Source organism: Megascapheus bottae, chromosome 8 (assembly GCF_031878675.1).
Source record: "Megascapheus bottae isolate mThoBot1 chromosome 8, mThoBot2.hap1, whole genome shotgun sequence".
NCBI classification, from domain to species: Eukaryota; Metazoa; Chordata; class Mammalia; order Rodentia; family Geomyidae; genus Megascapheus; species Megascapheus bottae.
In genome coordinates this window covers 18725402-18752005 of record NC_143516.1, presented here as the reverse complement: position 1 = coordinate 18752005, position 26604 = coordinate 18725402, and the positions used below count along the sequence as shown (strand labels likewise).

The following is a 26604-nucleotide window of genomic DNA, read 5'->3' as shown; positions in this document are numbered from 1 at the left end:
TGTGACTGTGAGAAAAATAACTTCTTGGTCAGCTGTAAATAGAGGAAATTGATGTTTGGTTCAGGCTAGGAATTAATTCTTTTTTAATGTATCTTTATTTTTAATCTCGCTTTTCCTAACAGTTAGACAAGCTTCAAGGATGCCTCTGGGAAGACCAAGGGATTTAAAAATAAGAATAACTTGCATGAAGATAGTTGAGAATTGATTCATTTGTATTTGGCAGGAAAATAGAGACCAATAATGAAATTCTAATACAATATAGGCTTCCCCCCTCCCAATCCTGGTGCTTGTACTCATGGCCTGGGCACTATCCTTGGGCTTTCTCAAGGCTAGTACTCTACCACTTGAGCCATAACACCACTTCCAGGCTTTTCTGTATATTTGATAGTGAGGAATCATACCCAGGGCTTCATGCATGCTAGGCAAGCACTCTACTACTAGGCTATGAGCCTGGCCTCTAGCCTTGTTGTCTTTTAAGTATTTACTTATAATCTTGTAATTTTCCTCTTGCAGAGACCCTCGGTGGCCTGGATACCATTGTCAAGATCCCTCCACATTTACTGAGGTAAGAAAAAGACAGGAGAGAGAGAGAGAGAGAGAGAGAGAGAGAGAGAGAGAGAGAGAGAGACTGACTCTTCATGCTCCTGACTTCTCATTCAGATTTACTTTTCATTTCTGCTTTGTAAGTCAATTGGGATAGATTATTTTCCAAAACAAACTGTTTGTTTTAGAAAGGGTGACAGGGAAACATTTTTCCCCAATACTTTGGTTCTGCTAAATTTTTATGGGTTGTTTTTCCTTTTTGATTGATTACTTTCGTGTTAAATATATGACCATTTTGATAAATAATCACTATCATTTTGATCAATTACATACATTAGTAATGCTACCATATATCAGAAGCATACTGGACCCTTGAGGGACCTAAGTAGTATTATCTTTCTTTCTTTTCCTCTGCCATTTATTGCTCTGAAGACTCTGTACAACTCTAAGTGCAAATTCAGTTGCATGACTTAGATGACTGTTGAATATATAAGGTGATTTAGGGGAGAATCTCAGGGCAAAATATTTCAGGTAGAATTAAGGAGTGATCAGGAGACACTGGTAATTCTGCCTATATCCACTGGAGGGTTTTTTTGGGGGGGAGTGTTATTTTTTTTCTGACAGTCATGGGCTTGAAGTCAGGGCCTGAGCATTGTCCTTGGGCTTTCTTAAGGTTAGAGCTTTACTACTTGAGCCAAAGCACCACTTCCAGCTTTTTCTATGTATGTAGTACTGAGGAATCAAACCCAGGTCTTTGTGCATGTGCATGCTAGGCAAACACTCTACCACTAAGCCAAAGTCCCAGCCCCAATGTGTTATATTTTTGAGATAGGATCTCCATATGTAGTCCAAGCTGGCCTGACAATAAATGCCTCTGCCTTCCAAGTGCTGGGATTACAAGCGCGTCCCACCACGCCTGGCCTCAGTACTTGCTCTTATTGTGGTGTGGTGAGCAGGGTGAGTAACATGGATAGGAATCATGCAGAGGAATTAGCATGGATTAGGTTTCTGTCCATGTTGCATAGGAAGTCACACAGAGCTTCCTCTCAGATTCAGTGTCAAGATGGAAGAAGGATGAGGGAAACTTTCCTGTGGACAGTTGATTCCTAGTCGTTTGGAAAACCTTTCTGCCTGCCTAGCCTTAATCCCACTTTTGTCTATGGATTGAGTCGTTATCTTCTTCATGAGGAGCTTGCACCTTCTCTCCCTTTCTTCATTTCCCCTTCTTAAACATCAGAGTCCAACCTATATCTTTGAAAAGGTGCACAAAACGTATCAATTAGAGAGATGCTGCAATATTCCTATAGTAGTAACTAGGATTACAGGCTGGAGCCACTAGCACTCAGTTCCCTCTTTGCTTTTAGTGTCTTAAACAGAAGAGGAGCATGCCTATTCACTGTTAGCCAGAAAGACACACGTTCAAGGGACAAGCCATGCGTGAGGTGACTTTTAGTAGAGGGAGTGCTAAAATCTGTTTCAGAAATCAGGGTGTCCTGAAGACCTGGTTGCTTCCTTTCCTTTTCCTATTGCTTTGGAAAGCAGAGAGTATCCTGTCACCTTGTACATAGTACCATGATACTACACTGTTTCCTAATTTACAGGCATCTTTTTCTGTATATCTTCTGGGCTGTCAACCAGTCGTAATCATTTTCGCATTCAATTGCCTTCGATAAGGAAGACTTGCAATTAGCTCCCAATTATAAGCTTCTCCTTGTTAATAATCTGACCTTAGAGTGTGCTTTTTTAAGTAATGTGGTCATCACATGAGAAGAAATTTATGAACCACCTTAGCTAGAATGGAGGGGCTGTTGACCTGGAGAGCTAATTTAGGATGGGTGTAAGTACGAATTCAGCCAGCTGTGGTGACTTAGCCCTCCATATGACAACAAGCTAACACCTTCATAATACATAGCTTCCAAGGGAAGTCTTTGAAGGAACATAACTCCATTTTGAAAAGGCATAACAACCCAATCACAAATGTATTCCTTTTGAAAATAAAAAGGATAAGATTTTTGTAATGTATGTTATTATATGTACAGTTTACATTATTAAAATACTTCCTATAGTTAAGAGAGGCCTAAAGTCTTGCTTTAATTCCAAAGTATATCTCTGAGAAATCATTTATATCAACAATTTCTCACTGACTTGATGGGCTTAGCTCTCCTTATTGCTTCGGTATTATTTAGGGCTCTATTTGTGTCTCTTCCTCATCCTCTAGAATTTTCTTCTGTAGAAGTCCTGGTGGAAAGATGAGAGTCATGTTTCATGTTCTGGAAAACCTTTATGAATTATTTGATTTTCTTGTACTTTCATTTTATTATATATAAACCAGCAGAGTTATATAACTATATAATGTTCTGGGTGTATTTTGAAGTTAAGGCCATGCATTTGACAGAGATTTTTTTCTACTTACTTAATATATAAGGACTCAGTTAATACGATACTTCTTACTATCAGTAACATAGCCAGTATCATGTCTCACATTTTTCCAGCATGTAAGAATACAAGTTAACATTTCTCAAACTTTTTTACTCTGGTGTCAGCAACCATCCCTAGGTGCTATTAATATCAGTCACTCTGTGTCTTGGGAATTCAGAATTTTCTGTAGTTGTTCATGGTGGGCAGAAAGCCTACACAGCCCTTCTGACTCAACAGCTACCAGACCACTATAGCAGGCAACTCCTTCTTCATATGGCAGCCAGTGTTGCAGCTCTACTGTCAGAACTGCTGAGCTTCCACTGTTGAGTCTCCTCGGGTTCTTGTCTCTCTGGACTAATGAATTATAGGACGGGGGAGGATGAACATGAAGATTTTATTCAGAAGAGAATTATCCAACCTGAAAGTCACTGCCCCTGCTGTTTTTTCTGTCCCTCTTGTGTTCTCTTTGTCAATTGTTCAGTCTCTCTTCAGGTGGCAATCTCTGTCTGACTGTGTCTGAGTTTCGGGACTCTAATACCCTGGGCTATGTTTTGATGGGTTTGTCCCTGTCATAATTAGTTGCGTCCCAAGCCAACACTTTATTGGTTGGGTCTCCCAACATTTTGATAGGTTGTTAATTCCTAATCGGGTCCCTTCTGATAACCTTCTCCCCCAAATCACAGAAAGGTGGTTGAAACTAGAAGGCATTAGGTCTGCCCGGAGGCAAGATGTTCTGAAATAAGGTCTTTTTTTGTATCTGGTCTTGGCCTGCTAGGCCAAAATACTGTACTAGGGCCTTGGTGCTAACTAAATTGCTCTTTCACTGATAGCTGTTCGTGAGACTGGGGATACACTAGGGCTCCTGAGCCAGCCCAGGGCAGAGTCAGGGCAATTAGACTCCACAAAGGACCTTACTAAGCCATCATAGTGTAATCACTCCCCTGTGACTTACACACAGGCTTCTTTTTCTTACTCAGATTTATGGGAAAAGCTGAGATTTCCGTGGCTACATTTGTAATGGTAAATTATTTGATAAAGCACTGACACTGGGAAGAAAAACAACTCTTAGAAAATCTGCTTTATTTTGCCAGTACTCATAAGCAGAACAGAGTCATGTAGGAATATGCATTAGAGCGCCTGATATGGAAACAAATTCCAATTCAATTTCCAAGGAACCAGAGACTTTTCAAAAAATTTATTTTTATTGTCAAGCTGAGTACACAAGGGTTCAGCTACATACCTGAAGCAGTGAGTACATTTCTTGTCGAACATTGTTACCCCTTCCCACATTGTTCTCCCATTTTCCCTTCCTTCCAACCACCCTCACCCTACCACATTGTAAAGTTCATTTCTAACATACTGTCTTGTGAGTGTCATTGTTACATTGATTCACCCTTTGTCCTTTGTCTCACCATTTTGTTGTTCCCCTTTCCTTCCTTAATTCAGATAAACATATACAATACATTGGGTACCAAAATCAAATGCAGTGACAACAAGAGAAAAACCATGGTGGGGGAATGAAAGAAAAAAGAAACAACCTCACATGGTACATTAAAAACAACATCCATAAAGAAAGACCTCCTGTTTGTATATCTTGGAGTTTGTCTCACTTGGAATCATCTTATATGGAACCAGAGTTTTTAAGAGAGGAAGTGCTTTGTGTTTAGATGGACAAGCTAGTAGCCGTGAATTAGGAGAGCTGTAGAGATTAGTGTGCGGCAGTGGCTTTGCCCAGGAAATGACCTAAATTGACTTTTCCTCTTTGTAAGCAGAGGAAACCTTAAGATAAAAGAGACTCTGGTTTAGAATTGATGTGGATACCCTTGGGATGGGGGCAGAGGGAGGAAATGCCTGAGTAATTATATAATTAACTACCTATCTCTTTCTTCTCCTTCTGCTGGCTTAACCCAGGAAAAAGGTTGAACAGTGATGATTCTGTTTCTTCAGCAGAGTTGAGATGAGTGAACCCCCAAATGGCTCATGTTTAGGCTGAATGGGCACATATAGCGTAGATCGTATTTTGAGCTGGAGCAGTTTTTCAATTCATGAAGTTCTACAAAACAGCTGTATTTAAAATAATCTTTCTCACTGAAACAAGAACTTCTCTGTTGCTGGTTTTCTGTTGTGAATCCCATTTTGTTTCCCTATATTTAGCAATTCCAATACAAAAGGGGGTTTGTATGCAGATCTCAAAGACTGTGGGTAAGGAGAGAAAATGCCACACAACCGAGTCCACGGTACAGTTGTATAGGTTGTAGGTGAACGGGAGGGATGGAATGGGAAGAGGAAGAAGATGAGCATAGCGGGCTTCCAGGTCTGAGTGTGGGGAAGAGGGCTGCTAGGTTCACTCCCCACCCATATTCTCTTTTTTGCCCCAGGGCAAAACTGAGTGGAAAAGACAAAACCAGTAACATGACATTTGCTGAAAATGGGACGTCTATGTGGGTTTCAGAGATAGTGAAAATATAGATGTAATTGAAAGTCAACAGGATATTTGATTAAGAAAGAAAAGCTTGTTAGCCCAAGGTGTGCGCGCCCAGGCATCCAGCACAGAGGATGCTTTTGTCAATGTTTGTTCACCATGATTGCCTGGCAGTTCTCTTTGTTGACATCTTTATTCGGGGGTCTGGGGACGGAAGAAAGCAGAGAGAGTGCATCTGAGCTCTGGTGGGACCGACTGTGATAGATAGTGGGACAGATGTCCTGGAGCTGGTGACAGAGTTGAGCAAGCAGTCACCTGTATGCGGGGAGCACAGTGATGAACAGGACACATCAGGCCCACAAGGAGTATTCTAGCTGAGGGAGCAGCAAACAGATCAAGTCCTGAGTGCAAGCCCGGCTTCCACGCAAGAGCACTAGGATCTGGAACAAGTGTTTTGCCTGTCAGTGTCTAATGGTAGCCATTCTGGCAGGCCACAGAATAGGTGCTGGATTCTCCAAGAAGAAGGACCCCTAGTGGCCTTTCCATCCTGTATGTCTCCCACAATAGTGGGCACGTAAGCAACTTCTACCTTAGGGCTCACTCTGTAGGTCTCCATGGCCCCATTGGGGATAGATGAAAATGGATGAAGGCTTCTCAGACATTTTGTGTTCAAAACCTTTTACACCTCAGATTTACTGATGATCCACAGTTTTGTTTGTTTGTTGGCCAGTAGTGGAGCTTGAATTCAGGATCTCACACTGATGTCTCGCTCAAGGCTGGCGTTTCTTCTACCATTTGAGCTACATCCCCACTTCTGGCTTTTTTTTTTCGCTGGTGAATTGGTGATGAATGGTTTGTATTTGCCTTCTCAGGCTGGCTTTGAACTGTGTTCTTCAGATCCAGATCTCATCCTCCTGAATACCGAGAATTATAGGTGGAAGTCACTAACCTCTGACCCCAAGGAGCTTTTAGAAAAGAATTGTCTATTTACCATATTATGAATTTTTAAAAGAAATCCTAACAATTATTCACTAGAAAAACAGTAAGCCTCTTATACGTTAGTACAAATGATTTTAGTGAAACAATGATTACTTTTATTATCTATATGTCATCTCCAAGCTTTGAAAACTGCCCTTAACATCCCTGACAATACCATATTCCTTACGAAGATGATGTAAGATACCAAGTAAGACAGTTCTCTGCAGAGCACCCAACATGTCTAAACAAAATATCACCCAGAACATAGGCTAATCGTAGTCTGGAAATTTTCCCATTCACCAGTTGGTGAGAAGGAAAATAAGGATAACCAGAGACAAAGAGCTAATAAAAATCTGACTTTCAGTTTGTTAATTCCTATTCTGAAGAGTACACAGTGGCCTAATTAGCCATTTCAAACACATATTCTTCAGCTGCAAGACCTGGAAAGCTTGACTATAGCCATTTTTTTGTGCCAGTACTAGGGCTTGAACCCAGGGCCTAGGTACTCCTCCTCAGCTTTTTGTTGTTGTTGTTCAAAAAATGCTGGTGTTCTTGATCCATGGCTTCATTTCCAGTATTTTGTTGGCTAGTTGTAGTTAAGAGTCTCAGGGACTTTCTCACCTGGGCTAGCTTTGAACCTCCATCCTAAGGTCTCATTTTCCTGAGTAGCTAGGATAACAGATATGAGCCTCTAGTGCCCAGTCAACTATGGCCATCTTGAATGTTATCTGTAGTAAATATTGGAGGCTGGCTATAGTCAGGGATCTGAGATTCAATGCTGTTCTACCAGCTTGTTCCTTTTCCATTTTAACTTCAGGACTCAAGCTGCAGTCTGTGCTGAGGGTTCCTGATAGAGTTGAGGTAGCGCAGGGCATTTTCTCTAGTACTGAATACATTCCTGTCCAAAGACAATGGCTTGATTATAATCAGAAGATATGTAAGTCTTCTAGGTCTCCCACCATTTTCCCATGCATGCCTCCCCCACTTGCAGACACCTACTTTCTACTTCGCTGGGCATAGAATCTGCTTTATTCAGTCGGCCTTGTGTTTTCGAAGAAGGCTGCCCCTCTACAGACCCTGCCATTGGGTTTCTCTCACATGCTTGCCCTGCTTCCGCGCACAGAAGGTTGAGACTATTTCAGTCCCATGAAGGTGAAGTTTGTTCACTCTCTGAAATGCGTCACATTACAAAGAGCAAGCGATCAGAGGACCCAACCAAAAGACAAGGCTGGGTTCTTGACAATGTCATACAAACTCCCAATTACCTAAACTTGGAGCTAACTTCTTCCTGTTCCAAGCCAGTAAGGAGTTTGCTTTTCTGTTACTTGCAGCTAAAGTTACTTAACACATCTGCCGGATTAAGTCAAGCAGAGAGCCCGAGTGAATGTGAATGGACAGCCACAATCCACCTGAAATCTGTTAGGATCCTCTGCTGTCTTCTGACAGGATAATCATTGAAATTCTAAGCTAAACATTTGGTATCTTTGGTCAAACAGGACAGAAGGCCTGAGCCTTCCCATACAGGTGATCTATAGGCCCACCTGGTGCTCCCTCCTTGAATAGCTGATCTCTATGGGTTCTCTCACAGCTAGACTGTAAATTCCACATGTCTCCATTCTCACATGCTTAGCTCCAGTGTTGAGGGCTGCCAATCACATAGCACTGTTCTGTGATAGAATTTGTGCTAACCACTTTATATGTGCTGTGGTATAAAATTTTTACAGCCAGTTCAACCGTGCTAATGTCTGTATTTTAATGAATACATTGAGTCCTGAATAGTAAAATGACTTCCTTGAGGTCTTCACAGCTAGTCTATCATACCCAGAGGTTCAAATGTAGGTGTGATTAGAAAATTCTTCTTTTAAAGTTCAAGCTCCACAATGGACCAAAAAAAAAAAAAACCCTCTTCTTTTAACTAATACCTTCTGTGTTTTCAAAGCACACTTGTTAAATATCTGCTGTGGAATCGACTAGAACAGAAATTATTGTCTTTCACTCTTGGGGAATATTTTGGGACAGATAGTAGATGTGTGACTACTTGACTATAGTTGTTCTCTAGCAGTAAGATCTCACTGGAAAGCATCAGTTCTGAATACATTCAGTTGTAATTAATGGAAAGTCCAATTTAGCTGTAATATCAGTAAGATGGGGCTCATTTTCCTCATGAAAGAGGCTGGAGATAGGCTCTGAGTATCTCATGATTTTCTTGCTTTCCATGATGTTTGATTCCTGAACCACACAAAAAATGGCTGCCACAGGTCCAGGTAGTCCATCTCCATGTAAAACAAGAAGGGCAATGTCAGCTAAACAGTTCTGACTCTAGAAGGTAAAAGCATTTCCATAGATGCCTAGAAGGCCAGAAAGGTAGGAAGTAGAATTGCTGGAAAGTGTCAAACCAATCCTGATGTACCATTTGAGGCTGACTACACTGTTGTGGGCAAAACACCACTGGGCTGTCGTCACTGGCTAGCAACGACTAGCAGCACATTTGAAAGCAGAGCTGATAGAATTTGAAGAGCTGCTGAAGGTAGGTAGTCCCACTCTGCCAGTAAGACTGACTGCGTCTTAACAGGAGTCAGGTGTCTGAGGCCGGATCAAGGAGGAGGATCTGCTCCCATAAACTCTTCTTTCTGCCTATCACTCTCACTGTCTGTAAGGTATTTGCTTTCTTATCTCCTTTTTGGTATAGAAACAAAGATCCAGGATTAACATCTTTGGCCAGAAGTATACGAATCTCGTGGAGTTGTTCTTTTATCAGACCCCACTGCCTTTCAGGATGCTGTGGGCTCCTTAGAGATAACTGATTTAAACCAGAACACGAGGGTCCCTGCATAAAAACCAAGCTTGCACTTGGGCAATCCAACAAGGGAGAATCTGGCCGTCCAGAGACTACTGGCTATAGCCCAACCTGAATAAATTCATTAGGTCCCTCTGTGTCCCCAGGGAGAAATGCCACCTGATGTGGCTATGAAGAGGCAAAGAGTGGATATCCATCCAGTCATTGAATGAGACTTTATCTCCAGGGCCATTTTGGCCCTGTTTTTCAGTGGCCTGGTTCCTAGGGTCATGCAAATCCTGGTGGGTATGTCTTTACCTCCTGAGGCTGGAAAGGGGAGTGCCTGTGCTTTCCAACACCTAGAACCAGCTTAGCTTTCCTTACTGGGAATCTTGGCTCCAGGTGCCTTGTAACAAGGCATCCGTGCAGCCAGCAGAGGGATTCGGTAGAGGTTTTCCTCAGCATAGGAACCTCATCCATGGATAGTTCTATAGGAAATGGGTGGGGTGGGTGCTTTTCAAAATTATTGTGGAAAGAGAGGCATTTTTCTTTATCTACATGATGGCTAATGCAACAGGATTTTTTCAAGCATGTGATCATTGTAGAACAATAATAGTTACATGCTTTAAAATTCTTGGATGTTTGATAAATGTTTACAAGTGTATATGGACTACAAAATAATGGACTTCATTTTGACATTTCTGTTATATACATATAATATTCTTTGATCACACACGCATGCACACATACCATTACTCACTCAGAAATTTGACAAACTCCCCTTTCCTCCAGGTGAACATCTTTACCCACCTTTAAGATCTTAGCTGTGTACACTGATTTCATGGGCACTCTTCTGTGAGTGGATATTCACAGCTGAGCTCTTGGCACAGGGCTAGGTTGAACTTTGTTTGTATGGTGTGCTTGTATTCTGACTGTTCTGAATGATAAGTATAAAAACAAGGTCATTCACTCTTACCCCTCCCACAATGAGGAGGGTCTCTTAGGCCCCAGGGTCAGAGCCCACAAGCCTTTGCAGTACCATTTTTGTGCCCTGGCCTGAGATCAGTGTTGGAGAGTTTCCTTTATCTTCATTTTACTACCCGTTGGTCTTTTGGGGTTTTTTTTTTCTGGGTTTTTTTTTTTTTGCCAGTCCTGGGCTTGAGCTCAGGGCCTGAGCACTGTCCTTGGACTTTCTCAAGGCTAGCACTCTACCACTTGAGCCTCAGCACCACTTCCGGCTTTTTGCTATGTATGTGGTACCGAGGAATCGAACCCGGGTCTTCATGCATGCTAGGCAAGCACTATACCACTAGGCCAAACTCCTGGCCGGTTTTTTGGTTTTAAATCATTTCACTAACAGTGTGTTACTGCATTTTTCTCCATATATATATATATATATATATGTATGTATGTATATGATATATGATATATTTGCTTTGGTTTTGTTTTGCTAGTTTCTTTGTGCCTGTCCTGGGTCTTGAAGTTAGAGTTTCATGTTCCCACACAGCTTTTTTACTTTTACCTCGCACTCTACCACCTGAGCCACAGCTCCAGTCCCAAGACATATTTGTTTTTTTCCCAGCACATGTCTCATCTGTGTACACAGGTCATGCATTTATAGTATGAGTTGGGATAAAGCAGCTATAATGTCTTTGGGGTTATTTCACATAAGATGAAGAGCAGTATCCAAGTACAAACCTTCCAACCTGTCATTTACCCTGAGAGCCAGTCCTGTGGCAGGTCTGTGTGGCTGTTACTCAGCTGAGCACATGGCTGGAAGGGAGAGGTACAGAGAGCTTGCAAGGCCTAATGAGGTACTTTTTTGGCTCATGGCCAATGTCTATTTATAGCAAGTGCTGGCTGGGCACAGTTGGGATGTTCAGTCATTGAAACCCCTGCTGGGAGAAAGTGCTGTTTATGAGAAAATAAAATGTTACATCGTTGTCCTCTCGTGTTTCTTGCCACCATGAATTACTTAAAGGCAGTCATCTCTATATATGGAAGGCTGAGAAGGATTTTCCTTGCCTTTGGAGAAAGAAGCGTCCAGTTTGTAACAGACATCAGAAACTATACCTTCAAAAATAGCTTTCCGTTTGGGCTATAATAGGAAAAGCACCGTCTTTTTAGTTAAATTTGTTATTATTATGAAAGTGACATGCAGAGTGATTACAGAGGGTTTCCTAAGTCGGGTAATGAGTACATTTCTTTTCAGATAATGCCACCCCTTCCTTCTCTGTCTCCCAATCGTTCCTTCCCATCCCTGCCCACTATTTCTATAGTCCATTTTCAACCTAGTATCTACTGAGTATCACTGTTGCATTTGTGTACCCATTGCCCCCTGACCCTCCCAAAGACAGATAAATGAACACACAAGATAAAAAGGAAAGGAAAAAACACTCTTGTTTCCATTTCTTGGAATTCATTTGATAATTATCATTTTGTATGATCAGAGGAACACAGGCATTATGCCTTTGTGTTCCTCCCCTCAGAGTCTCTGCTTTTAGTTTCACTGCATGTGAATGGCTACAGAAAAATTCTTTAACTGGTGCAGTGGCTCACATGTGTTATCCTAGCTACTCAGGAGGCTGAGATGTGAGGGTCAAGGTTCAAAGCCAGCCTGGGCACAAAAGGACCTGAGACTCTTATCTCCAATTAACCTCTAGAAAATGGGAAGTGGGGCTTGGCTCAAGGGTAGGGTGGTAGCCTTGAGCTGAAGAGCTCAGGGACAACACCCAGGCCTACTTCAAGCCCCATGACCCACAAAACAAAACAAAACAAAGCACACTGCACATATTGATTCATTCATTTAAATAAGTTGTGAATTTTGACTTTTAAGTTTAACTTATCAAGTCATTAAATTACTATTATATCTCATTAAAACATAATTGAAAAATTTAAAATAAATTGAATTAAAAATGGTTATTTGAATTATTTAGAAATTAAGAAAACATATGCATAAATGACATACTGTCAGGGTGTGAACGAGTATGTGCTCACTAGAGAAAAATTTGAAAGCCTCACCCATAATGATTGACACTAGAGCTCTGTGGTAGGTCTTAGCCCCTCCCTACAAGTCAGATGATAACACTGAGCTGCCCCATAACTGGTAAAACCGAAGGCCTTGTTCTTGTCTGCTGAGTAAGTAAAGTAACTGCAACAATGAGAAAAGACCCCATGATAACCATTTGCTAGGTATCTAAAAGTAGCCCTAAGACCCAAGGGACATGAGGCCCATCTGGGCTCACATTGCCGAGGCCTCATTGTCACTTTCCAGGAGACCAACAACCTGTCCCCAACCCAAAGACAGTCTTGCTCTCCAGAGTCATGTTCTTGGTACTGAGGCTTCAGAATTTCCTGCACACACCAGGTGGGGCCTTCTCCAAGGACCTGCAAGTAGGCCTCTGACCCAGTCCTATCCTTTGGTACCTGGGCTGGGCAGGTGCAGGTTAGAATCTGTATCTGGGTCCACGAGATCCAGGACAGACCCAAAGGTAAGGAAAGAAGAGAGTCAGCCAGGGGTCTTCAGAAGAGCAACAAATGTTAAGTTGACCCTGAGAAATCCGTTAGGAATCTGACTAACAGCTATTTATCTCATTGTTGCAACACTTCTTAAAGCAGGCAACACGAGTCCATAATTTTCAATGAAGAAAATAAGGGTTGAAGAGGTCATATATTTAGTGCACAGGTTATACAAAACAGAGCCTGAGTTTGATCAAAATTTGCTTGATTCAAAAAAAAGCATTCCCAAAAGATTCTACTTCCTTTCTTCCACTCTCTACATCATAGACAGGTACCTTATTGTAAAAAACGTCTGAAACCACCTTATTCTCTTGATTAAAAATCCTCCATTAGCTCCTCATTTTCAGCTGGCTCATAGCCAAGGCTCTATCTTGGCCATATGAGACTCTTCAACCTCTGGCTCCTATCCACCTTATCAAACACAGTGCTCACCAGTCTTCCCACCATGAGCCCCATCTGGTCACAGCACGGCTTTAACTATTGAACAAACCCGCTCTGTCCCTGGCACACACAACCTCAGTTGGGAATGTCTTGTCCCCTTGCTTCACCTTGCCCTGCCGAGGCCACATGAATGTCGCCTTGTCTATGAAGACACTTCCATTTTTCAAGATCTGACCCCTCTCTCAGTATACTCTAGTAGTTGTTAATAATACACTTTTATGTGTGCCAACTGTAAGATGCAAATGCTCATTTACCCAGTCCTTATGTTTGCATAGTATCACTTGGCTATTTCCTCTCGAGTTAGTAGGGTCCATATGTGCAGGAATTGTGAGCCACACTCATCTTTATATGCCTAGTACTTCCTGCGCTGGACAGTTACTAGACTAAAATATTTACAAAAGAGCTGATCTATTTATTATTAAACATCTTCTCATAAATGGACTGTTAGTCATTTAGGAATACTGATTTTTCATTTGGATGGTTGTGTTGACCTGGGAATGGATGGATTTTGTAAAGCACTTCAATATGATACTTGAAAGTTTGTTTTGTATGTATGTGTATGCATATGTGCGTACATACTGGAATTGAACCCAGGTCCCAGGGCATACTAAGCATACACTCTCCCACTGAGTTGCCCCCTCCCTACTAGAAATTCTAATGATTAGAACCATTTAACCAACTGTTTTGCTCCACTTATTTCATAAGAAGTGCACATATTTCAGAAGATGTGTACATGTGTAACTTGTGAGCTATAACGGGCCAATGGTGCCTGAACAGGACATGAAATGACACAGTTTGGCAAAGTAACATGTTTTGTCTTGTTTTTAAGTTCTCTGTCCTTTGAATATGGAAACATTCTGAAAAATATTTATGCCCTCAGCTTGTCATTTTCCCAGAGGTGGTTAACACGGATGATCAACATAGAGCGAGGGCCCCAGGCTGCTTCCAGTGAGGTGGGGACCCAAAAGACTGATGTTCACCTGAGAAGGGAGAACAAGAATTGGACTTGCTTTCTCTCAGTGATTAATCCAATCCCCAAACAGGGAGAACACTGAAAGATGCACTGATCTATTCAGGGCTCCTGTGACCCTATTGGGCCCCACTTCCCAACGCTGCTCCTTTGAGGAACAGACCTCAACAGAAGCTTTGGTGAGAACACACCATGTTCAGATCTGTAAAGTCTATATATGCTATAATCAGCTAGTTATAGTAGATCACAACTGTAATCCTAGCTACTCCAGAAAGATCATAATTTAAGGTTAGTTCCCCCTATCTCGACAGATAAAACCGGGTTTAATGGCACAGACCTGTCATCCCGGGGTTGGTAGAAAACATCAATAAATAGAAGGCTCATGTTCCAGGCAGGTGGACAAAAAATAAGACCCTATCTCAAAAATAACCAAAGCACAAAGGACTAGGAACATGGCTCAAGTAGTAGAGCACTTGCCTACCAAGCATGAGACCCAGAGTTCAGACTCTCGTACTGAAGGAAAAACAACAACAACAACAAAACGTAGTTAAGTAAAATTGTAAATACAAATGCATGTAGCACAGTACATTGTACCAACAGGCCACTGGTTTGCACAAGAGCCCCTGAATTGTCAGATGGTGACTAAATAAATGACTCAGATCACAGAATCCTAGAATTTGGGCATGCAAATGAATTTGACAAATCGTTATAGTTTCATGGCTCCTCCCAGCCCAGTCTATCAGAGAAGATCAAGCCCAACACTCAGAAACGTGTTTGGTTTCACTTGAAGTATATGTTGCTGTTCCTGGTAGATAATTACTGGAAAGTTTTACTTCCTCTGTCCCCCTATTTTAACTTCCCTTTGTCCTTTGTTACATCCCAGATCAATAAAGGCAGTCTGTGAACCGTGACAAAGCAGTTAAGGAAACAGTTTCCGGACTCCTTGACACAAGCGAGTCCCAGCACGATGCCCTCCACATGCATAGTCAGTGCTACTAATTCATCTGCAAGCAATAATGTCATGTCAGGCCAGGAAACTTGGAGCCCCCGGCTTTATTCAATTAGGCAACAATGCATCTACCCCTGCCTGTGCATAAAAAGCAAACATCACTAGATGTAATTGAAGGGTGGCTCTTCCAAAGCGTCATTTAGAAAGATCCAAGGATGATTTATTCCTGAAGAAGTACAAGGGACTGAATGTATGCCATGTCACATCGTCATCGTAAATCTCATCCCAAGTCCCAATTACCAGGCTTGTTATTCTCTCTCATTCAAATCGCCTTTTGAAAAGGGAAGGGAGGTGAGAGGGGTAGTCAGTCATGGATAGGGTTGATGAGGCTGACCGGACAGGTGTCCTTTTCCTCCTTCACCAAGAGGATGACTGTCCCTGACATGGGAGAATTATTCTTAGGAAGGGTCTTTGAGTAGCTGAAACCCTAGAACCTTCAAAACGAAGTTCTCCAAACAGGATTTTCGTGATGTCACAGAATGGAAGAGGAAGTCAACCCTATCCCACCGTTGTTGAGTTGTGCCAGTATTCCTATCCAGCAAGTCAGATCTGAGGCTGAGTCCACTGGGTTAGAGTGGGGATGGGGCAGGGTGGGAGAGGACCTGAGGCCTTGGACATTCAGTTTGGGGTTGGGGGAGAGGGTATGAGGGAGAAAAATCAGTCATCCTGACACAGGAAGTGATCACTGTGCCCTGGGCTCAGGATAGTGGCAGGCCATCAAACAGAACCCCAAACCCAGCAAAGTCATGGAATCCCACTCCCAGCACAGACACAAAGGTATCTGCCATGTTGGCAGCTTTATTTGTCCAAAGAGAAGGCACTCTCTATGGAACCCCGGTATCCTCTAGACAATGATTTGTGCTCTCCTCTAAGAAGACAGTCTCTCATTAGATTTATGTGCCTATGATCTTGTGAAGGCTAACAGGTATCTGAACTAGCTCTACTGTTAAGTTTTGAGGCCAGAGAAAGGGGAGGAAGTTGGTTTGGGGCCTTACATGAATTGAGACTTGAATTGTCGCTAATACGTGTCAGCTGTGTGGCCTTTGGCAGGCTCTACAACTCTGAATTGCACTTCTCTTTGAATATGACGCCAAGATAGGAATGCCTGTCTCTAGGGTCTAGTAAGCTTAGGTACAGAAAGACAGGTGCTACTAACAATTCCTATTCTCTCTTTTATACCACGAATGCAAGTGAGAGCAAGTACCTTCCCTGTTGGGTTTCCAAGCCCCCAGTGTTCGACACACGCTCACTGAATGTTGGCTCAGTAGATGGTTCTATGGACAGATGGAATCTCTAGCTGTAGTGCTACATCCACAGATCACTGTTTTGGGGTGTTTTTTTTGAGAATTGCTTTTGCTAAAATGAAACTGTTAACTCTATGTCTTATGCAAAATCTTTCTGGACACCTAAAGAGATGAGATTGATTTCTCTTACACTGCCCATCAGGTCCATGGCGGGCACTTAGGCTGTCTACATCAGGACTGGGCAGACAGTAAGTCTCAAGGTCAACCCTGGCCTTTTGCCTATTTTTAATAAAGTTTTATTGGACTAGAGCCATGTTCATTGATTTACATATTGCCTGCCACAGCCTCAGCAGAGTTGAGTAGTTAGGACAGACACCATGCAAACTGCACAGCCTAAAATATTTATAATGACTTTTTTTTCTTGCAAACAAACCTTACCAACTCCTCATTTGTATTCCATTTACTCCTTACTACAATCTTTCAGAATTGGTCATAAGGTTATAAAAGATGGCACACGCCTGAAATCCTAGCTACTTGAGAGGCAGAAGCAAAAGGATCATGAGTTCAAGGTTAGTCTGGGAGAGATCGGGAGACTCGTCCCCAAAACAAAATACAAACAAAATGGGTGAGGTCATAGCTCAAGCGGTAGAGCATCTGCCTAGCAGACACAGTCTTAAGTTCCAGCTACTGTATCACATCCACAGAAAAGAGCCTTTGTTTAGTGAGAGCAAGACGTGGAACAGTGTAAGCGGAAGACCATGGCTTCAGATGGCAGGGAAGTGTGGGTGTTCAGACGCTATTCAAAGGCTACATGTTTCTAAAATGCTTCATCCTTGTTCTATTGAGTGTGGCGGCCTTTTATTTCTCCCAGTGCTGGGGACTGAACTCAGAGCCCCATGCATGGCAGACAAGTGTTTTACCACTGAGCCACCCCCACAGCCTATGAATATGGCATTCGTTCTCCCTCAGAACCCTTGGAGAAGAGTATGTGACGTGTGTGTCTTTTCAGTCCATGGCTATCTAATAGCTCTCCCTGTTCCTCACTGTTAGGCTGGGACAGTTCTGACTTCTAGACTGGCCCCTTGGGACTGTGCTCCGACTGATAGATCTAACTCCAGACTGAATAGAAGTTCTTTTTATTAGCGGGATGTGGTGGTTCACACCTATAATCCTAGCTACTCAGGAGGCTGAGATCTGAGGATTGCAGTTCAAAGCCAGCCCAGGCACTAAAAATCTGTGAGACTCTTAATCTCTAGTTAACCTCTAGAAAACCAGAGGTGGTGCTGTGGCTCACGGAGCTCAGGGACAATACCCAAGCCCAGAGTTCAAGCCCCATGACTGACAAAAAGAAAAGTAGTTATTTTTGTTTTTTGTGCCAGTACTAAGACTTGAACTCAGAGCCCCATGCTCTTAACATTTTTTTCTCAAAGCTGGTGTTCTACCACTTAAGCCATACCTCCACTTCTGGCTTTTTGGTGATTCATTGGAATTAAAGAGTCCCATGGTCCAGTCTGGCTTCAAACCACAATCTTCAGACTTCCACCTGCCAAGTGGCTAGGTGACAGGTGTGAGCCACCAGTGCTGAGCCGGATACATGTTCTTTCACATTCATCCACATGCAACTGTGTTTGATTGTGAGTTTACAGGCGGAATCTTGTGCTACCCGTTATCCCTCCATCTCCCACTACTCTTTCTTTCTAATTAATTTCTCCAAGTTATAAACCAGTGTGATCAATGAGAGAAAAAAGCAGAGATGCCAGAACCTCCTGTTCCAGTTGACCACACAGCCATGTTTATTTCATCACCGTGTCAAACTGACAATCATAATAGTGACTAAGTTAGAGCTGCCCAGGAGGAAGTAACGTAGTTGGGTCATTTTTCCATCTGTTAGAGGATGTAGTGCATGGAAAACAGCTGTGCTTTCCATGTGTTGTCTTAGATTTTTAAAAAGTAGACGTTGTAAGGTGAGGCGGGGGGAGAGGAGTCGGCAGTCAATGTTCTTCCGAGTGGGCTGTTGTGTCAGCTGCCGCTGCATGGAGCATGGAGAATTAGGGGGAGCTCTACTTCATCTTCTGGGAGCTGGGGTGGAAGTTTCCATGACAAGCAGCCTCAACATGGACAGGAAGGAGCCCAAGCTATAATTAGCTCTGCGCTTCTTTGTGTTCTGTGACCCTTCTTTCCAAAGAGGAAACCCTAGACGAATTCTGTGGCTTTCACACTTAAAAGGCAATGCAGCTTCCAGTATCTGCTGAAAACATAAACAGAGAAAAGTAAAGGCTGTTCTGGCTTATTGGGGGTGGTTGGGATCTAGTAAAACACAGCAATTTGCATATTTTATGCTCCATGGGGGACTAGCAGGTGATTAAAATTCTTAGTCTATTGTTTAATTATTTAGAGTCCGTGCTTCTAACAGATATTTTTGTATTTGCAGCTCTTTTGGTTGTTCTCAACATATGTTAAAGCTCTAGGTTTTGAGGGTCGTTGGTCTTTTGTTTTGGCTTTGTTCTTTTGTTTTATGTAAACTATGCAGGTAGCTCTCAGTATTTTAGGGTTCTGTGTTTGTATCACAATGGCCAGTGCTACTGGTATCCAATAGTATGTGCTATCGTGGAACTGTGTCATAGAATTCAGATCTACCTCTCAATGAGGTCTGCAGAGAAAAATTTGAAATTAGGGATGATTATATAATGCTCTGAGTTGTGGGAAAGTTGACAAATTAATGGACTGTTCATTTATATGGATGAGACAGGGTGTGTGTGTGAAGGGAGGAGAAAGTGTATTTCGTAGCTGCGCAGGGCTATGGAAAGGCCATAGAAATGGATGTAAATGTTGTCCTGGATACGAGCCATGCATAATCTGCATGCATAAAGGGCAGAGTGCCTTTATGGACCCACTGTGTATTAATTAGTGCACCATATACCAGACCATGACTGTATTTGCTCTTTCTGTCACCATACCAAGAATGCTGTCATTCCTGCCCAGGTTTGTTGCTAGGATTTTGAAGCCATGTGCTCTCCCATTATTGGTTCTAGTTGTGATTATGCATGGCAGTGTGGGGTGGGTATACACAGACTGATATGGTTTGCCTGGCAGCTCAGCTGAGCTCACATGTTGTCCTTATTTTTGTTTTTGCCAGGGAGAAATGCCTGCTGCCTCTCCAGCTGGCACTGGAATCCAAGAATGTGAAACTGGCCCAACATGCATTGGCAGGCATGCAGGTATGGGTTTGACTGAATACAGTGAGTGATAGGATAGATGTCCACTGCTGAGAGAAAGAGAAAGAGAGAGAGAGAGAGAGAGAGAGAGAGAGAGACAGACAGACAGACAGACAGACAGACAGACAGACAGACAGACAGAGACAGAGAGAGGAGAGGGCACATGGTTAACACTTGAAGTGCTGGCTACTTACAGATTCAGACAGACTCAGGGCACGAATGGCTCATGTCTATAATCCTCGTTAGTCTGGATGCTAAAGATCTGAGGATCTTGGTTCAAAGAAGGTCCATGAGACTCTTATCTCCAATTAAACATTAAAAAAAGCCAGAAGTGCAGCTATGGCTCAAGTGGTACAGTGCTAGCTAGCCTTGAGCAAAAATCCTCGAAGATAGCTCCCAGTCCCTGAGTTCAAGCCCCAGGATCAACAGCAACAACAAAAAAAATTCCCTTTAAAAAGTCCAGGGAGACAGGTGTCTGAAGTATGGAATAGCTACAGAGAAAAAAAGGTCTTCTTTTCACTAGGATTTCTTGGTCTCAGCAATTAGTTAGTCTGGCTTTGTCAATACTAGTTGACATATAGACATGTCATAGTTTTGATGGAGTCCAATTGTTAGGGGAGAAAGGAATCTCAAGACAAAGAGACCCCAGATTCATCCCAATACAAGTCTTCTGTACATCCCACATCTAGGATTGCATGTAATGAAAATTGATAACAAACTGGAGAGACTCCTTTGCTTTTGATTCTTTACTCAGAATGGTAAATAGGTGAATTTGGTTTCCAGAATAAAATAGAAGGAAAAGAGATGTTTGATTTTAGAAGGATTTAGCTAATATTAGAAGAGAGCGTTTCCCCAGACCCATTGATCTAGGTTGGATGCATTTCTCTTCTTAATGGCATCTAGCATGAATTCTTTCCTAATGGTCTTCAGCGAGATGCCTCCCGAGTTAGAAACAGGATCATCGATCCATATTAAGATACAAGAGAATGAAGCGACAGGGGAGAGCCTGTCAATAATTCCTGCCTCGTACCTCTTTGCAGAAGCTTCTGTCAGAGGAGAGGTTTGTTTCCATGGAAACAGACTCTGATGAGAAGCAGCTGCTCAATCAGATCCTGAATGCCGTGAAAGTGACGCCTTCGCTCAATGAAGACCTGCAAGTGGAAGTGATGAAGGTTGGTTTGACGTGGCCACCGGCATGCGTCATTGGGGACAGGAAGGAGCTCTGACCCAGGGCTTGTTATCTTGAGGTTCATGCCATCGCCCTGGTTAGCTTTTATTCAGAATGCAAACCTGCTTATGGTGCTCCAAAATTACCTTCACAGCACAAAGGTACAATTTCAGTAAATGAGTGAGACATTCAGCTTGACAATGTTTAGCCAATGTGGTTAGCAATTATATTCATCAGCTTATATTCACAAGATTATAAAGTTAACTAGGCTGCATCTCAACTAGGCATAGAGGTTCACACCTGCTACCCCAGCTACATGGGAGACAGAAATAAGAGCATCATGGTCCTAGATCAGCTCTAGGCAAGAGCGAGAGTCCTTTATGTGAATGATTGTGAAAGCAAAAAGGCCTGGAGATGTAGATCAAGTGGTAGAGCACTGGCTTAGCAAATGTGAGGTCTTGAGTAGCAGCCTCAGTGCAGTAAGTTTTTAAAAATCTCATAGTCCTTGATTATACTTGAATATACTGTTTGGCCTAATCTTTCGACATGCTCCTGTCTGCTATGTACTCGCAGGAACCTGGCTATTATCTCCCTAGTTTTGTTTTGCTTTCCACTGCCCTAAGACACTCTTGAAGAAGAGCTAAGGCCAGCCACCTTGCCCGTCACCGCTGTGACTTCCAAGTCTAGTCTTTGAATCGTTCCCCCTCTCTAGGGTTGCCATGTACTGAAGGGTGGGTGGTCTTTCTTGTCCTACCAAGAGGCATGCCCCACGAAATAGTTTCTTCCAACAATAGTTTCTGTACAAGATACACATTTTTTTTAGATTTTATTAACATTGATTTTTACATCATATATCAAATGTCATGTTTAACAAACAAGTATTCAGGAAGGGAATCTCTAGATGCAATCACTGGCACATAGATTTTAGAGCATAATTAAAATTAAGCTGAGGGTTTGTATGTCATAGATACATATTAATATATGTAATTAAACATTGTGTGTATAGACTATATAGCTTATCATAGATTTTTATGTCTATGTAGTTGGTTTGCTTACTATCCAGCATCTATAGGGAACTCAAGAAACTAATCCCCCACCAAACCCAACAAACCAAACATTTATGTTTTTTTTTTAAACATTTATGTTTTTAAAGAACTAAAGAAGTACAACAGACTCTTCTCACAGGTTGGAGAAACAGAATGTTTGCTGGCTTTGCCATGGAGCGCCTGCTTTGAGAATTGGTACACGCTTGCTAATTCCAGCCCAGCATGCTTCCTTGCTTGCTTTCTGGGTCAAGAGTTGACATGTGTCAATTCTAGCAGAAGCTCTGGACAGCACAAAGGCCATCATACTTTCAGTTAATGTTTTGGGGGAAAAGCAGACATTGTCAGGAAGTTTCTTAAAAACAAAGAAAATATATGGGTGGGTGCAAATATATATGGGTGAGTACAAAACTCTTAAAGAGATAAGGGGCTTTGCTAGATGGTGTTATTTTTTAAACACTCCGATATTAGAATTGAGGAAAAATACTCCAATCAGTGCAAACCTAGGCATGTTAATTGTTTTGTAGTATACTTTTATTTTGAGCAAACACTTAACTAAGTTGCTAGGAAATAAATGACAAGATAATTAGACATTTGGTAACATGATTAAAGATGAATTAAAACTTTAGAGAAACTTATCGGACTGTATTGGGTTTTAGGTGAAGCTTCTGTCATTGTGTGAGACTTAGATTCCTCATTTGAGTATAAATATTGGTCTCAATTAGAATGACAAACTGTATCTCCTTCCTCCCTATACAGGAGTTCCATATACCATCTTTTGGTGATTTCCAAGAATCCACACTCTTTTATCTTATAATTCAGTGATATAGGTAGTAACCAAAATACAAATTCTTAAATCAAAGTCCTGATTGTGCTAACACCAGTGCTATATTAAAATGCTTTTATTGCCTACTTTCTCCAAATTTTTATTTGAAATTCAAAAAGGGAGAGATAATTGGATGAATCTCAGAGGAAAGATTGAATTCCCATTATATAAGAAGGGTATATCCATTTATTCTAGTGTTTTCTACATAACTCATTCTGCTGATAAATCATTCAAACTAGGCATTTCCTGTAAAAATTCTCCAGTCATTTTGTGTAAATACTTTGTAGATACAGAAAAATCTTTCAAAATAAAAGATGATAGGCATTTTCAAATGTTGATCTGTGTCTACTATTCAAGGGGGATAAAGCCTTGTCCTATAGCATTTTATGTTTCTCTTATATATTTAATAGTAAATTTCAGGTGTTTAATTATTATTATTGTATTGATCCTGGGGCTTCAACTCAAGTTCTGGACAATGTCCCTGTGCTATTTTTTTTTTTTTTGGCGGTCATGAGGCTGGGACTCTGGGCCTGGGCCCTATCCCTGAGCTCTTCAGCTCAAGGCTACCGCCCTACCCCTTGAGCCACAGTGCCACTTCTGGTTTTCTAGTGGTTAGTTGGAAATAAGAGTCTCATGGTCTTTAGTGCCTGGGCTGACTTTGAACCACCATCCTCAGATCTCAGCCTCTGGGATGACAGACATAAGCCACCACACCCAGCAATGTCCCTGAGATTTTGTGCCCAAGGCTAGACTTCTACCACTTGAGCCATAGTTCATGGACTTTTCTACATGGGCTGACTTCAAACCGCAATCCTCAGATCTCAGCCTTCTGAATAGGGTTACTATTTTTGAAAGCTTGTATTATACCTTTAATTTTCATATTGCCTTCAGCTCATGTTTGTAAACATGAGAAGTTGAACCAGATCACATTCTGAAAAGTACATAGTGACTATATTAAACTCCTGCAGAGAAAACAGTATGATTTCCTCTTTAAGAGCTATTCCTTAAGATTAAGGAAAAACTAGCTAATAATGAACCCCAAGATTATAGTCGTGCTGTTTTCATTTAGAGGAATATCTTAGACAAAAAAATCAATACTGCTTGCTTCTGATGGATTAAGTAGGAATGACATTAAATCACTATTATAGGAGGGGAAGAAAAGATACCTTTGATTTATTGAAATGACTATGAAATCCAAATAAAAATTTTATAGCTTGAGCAAATAAAGTGTCAGAACTGTAGCGAATCAGAAAAAAAAAAAAAGGTTTCTATAAAGATAGATTAGTCATGAAATGGATTCATAGGTGGTAGAGAGCTCTTTAATATTTAGGTTGAATATCTGTCTACTTTGTAACATTTCCCCTGGCACGTGCCATTTCCATAAATGCCAGGCTCACTTAGCAGAAGCCGCACATGTAACTCTGACTAGCGTAATTAGAACCTTCTTCCCTTTTTTCTAATGGATAACCTTTAGTGAGGTTATTAACTGATATAGTTGGCTTAGTCATCCAAGACTGGAGAGAATTATAGCTGCCTTTCTGCCCCTGTAAGCACCTGAGAGATGTGAGCACCCTATCTGGAAAGGCAGCCTGGCGGAGTTGATAAGGAAGGATGTAATACTGGGCCCCGGGAAAGCGTTTGATGAGTGCGCCATTATTGGCTGTCTTATTTTATGTACATCTTTTGATAGTGGAGGTGAATACTGGTAGAGTGCTTTCTAATTTTCAAAGGAGAAATGACAGGAGGTGATTACTTGACATTTATTATACCGAAACACTTCAGCAAGTATTTTCCATTCACATCAAGGTCACATAGCTGGTGAAACAACAGAGGCAATAGTTGAACCATAATTCAGCCTTCAGCAGTGGGTTGTCTTGTCTGCTGAGTCTGTATTGAAATATCTGTGGGTGGTAGACATTACTGTATCCAATGTATAGGTGCTCCAGCAACATTTAAGCATCAAGTTAATGAAGAGCAAAGCTAAGAGTGGCTCAGAGTACTTTGTGTCCTCTGGCTCCTCTGAGGATATGACATTCTCTGAGCTACCGTGAACTATGGAAAAAAGAATTAATAAAGTCTCCTTCCTATTAAATCAGCTAATGATCCTGGTTGTATTGAAAGAAGTGGGGGGAGAGGACAAAAATGTCATCTAAAGTTGAGGTGTTTTATAAAATGGAAGCCTAGCAGACATCTCCAGAAAGCAGAGTGAGAAAGTCCTAGACAGGGGTTTATTCTCCATGTGGCCTCTGGCATGGACTCTGGTTTGAGGAAGCAGAAAGTGATGCTTGTAAATTGTCCACCAGCACTATAGTCAGCATTTGGGCTGGAAACAAGAGGGAAATGACCATTTTTTAATTTCATTTATTTGAAGTACTAGTGGTCAAACCCAATAGGCAAGTGCTCTACCTTAAAATGACCAAAAGGTCATTTTAAAATCTACTCTTGGTAATGCTTTAATAGCAAATTTTACATGGGGAAACATGATCAAATAGTTCTCCATCCAGTGGTTTGGTGTTATTAACCCTGGGACTTTGATCTTCTAGAGTGTTATAGAAAGAATGATCATTAGTCATGTTTGATAGTAAAATGTCTAATTTGTCTTGCCTTTTGGTACCAAGGAGAAAATAAAATATTTCTAAGCCTAAATCCACTGAGATACTCAAAAGACTTGAAGCACACACTAGCATTAAAAAAAATTCAATGCTTGATTGAATCTGCAATTTCCCTTATGGGAGGGAAATGTTACTTCAGTAAATGCAATAACATAACATTCTCCTGAGTTTTTTTTTTCTTTCTCCTTTACCTTTTAAACTAATCACCTTGGTAGGTCACACATGTACACACGCACACACACAACACACAATCACTCACACACATCCCATCTCTCAGAATATACCCATTAACCAGAATTGGAGCAAGTAGAGCCAGAAAGTGATTTGTCTAATTGCCTGCCACCTCACTGTAAGGTGCCAAATCAGTTGAAGTCATGCTTAAGCGGTAGATGATTCCTGAGATGAGTGAGCATTACCCATCTGCTTTAAGTCAAAGTGAAGACTGAGGATGCAGCTCCTCCAGCCATTGCCACACTTGACATGTGAGATCTGACGCAGTCATAGATCCTTGTCTGGATTCTCAGATCTGTTTATTAGACATAGGAGAAACTATGTGAACGTGCAGTTCAGGGATTATGGGATTGTATCTTGCTTGTCACAGCTGGTAGAGGACGGTGCCACTATTGAATAGAATCCAGGATGCACCTAGAGAGATGTCCTATAATGCATAAAATAGTCCCTTTCCTAACAGACTTACTCAGACCAAATGATTACTAGTGCCAATGTTGAGAAACCTTGATCTCATAAAGAAAAAAAATACTTATCTTTAACTGACATTTAAGGCAAGGTCTTCTGAAATTCTGTACACTTATTTTGAGACGACTTCCCTCGTTGACTTGTCAAGATAAACATTCTGCTACTTTGTCTTTAGAAGACTGAGGCTGATTTGTTGAGTCCGCACACAAGCCATGTGGGCAAGAGTCTGTTTCTGTTCACTTTAAAAAAAAATCACACTCCAGAGGCTGCAAGAGGAGAAGTTAGGCTCTCCTATATCCAATAGGAAGGTGTGGGATGTCTCAGTGTTTATGTGTTCCTTGCTGAATGTTAAGTCCGTGCTATTGTCATGCATAAAAAAAGGAACTAGAGTGTTTCTAAAGGAAAGGAATTGTTCAGTGATTTTAAAAAAAGGTATGTAGCCTCAAGCCAGTTCATTCAAGAGGCCAGAGGGCAATGTGTGTTAAGTAATAGGGCTAAACTCTAAACCAGAACCAGAGCTGGGATCTGAAATGTTCCTGGCTTTAGGATTTCCTAAAGGAAAATGAGGAAAAATAGACCTCACATTGCTAGTTACTTTCTTGAGCCTTAGTGGTTTATTTAATTTGGTAGAATTGATAAATAACATCTGGTAGTTTGAAAAATGGATTCACAGAGCAGGGAATTTGGCCTAGCGGTAGAGTGCTTGCCTAGCATGCGTGAAGTC

The 26604-nt window shown here is 41.6% G+C and overlaps 1 protein-coding gene across 1 annotated transcript in view; it reads left to right on the top strand.

Annotated features, from left to right (window-relative positions):
* The window catches only part of Arfgef3 (ARFGEF family member 3), a 109780-nt gene that overhangs the window by 7734 nt on the left and 75442 nt on the right, over nt 1-26604 (top strand). Inside the window, exons 2-4 of the mRNA XM_090338053.1 lie at nt 514-565; nt 19457-19538; nt 20576-20707. Of these exons, the coding sequence (XP_090194179.1) occupies nt 514-565; nt 19457-19538; nt 20576-20707 (266 nt within the window). The remainder of the gene's footprint in view (nt 1-513; nt 566-19456; nt 19539-20575; nt 20708-26604) is intronic.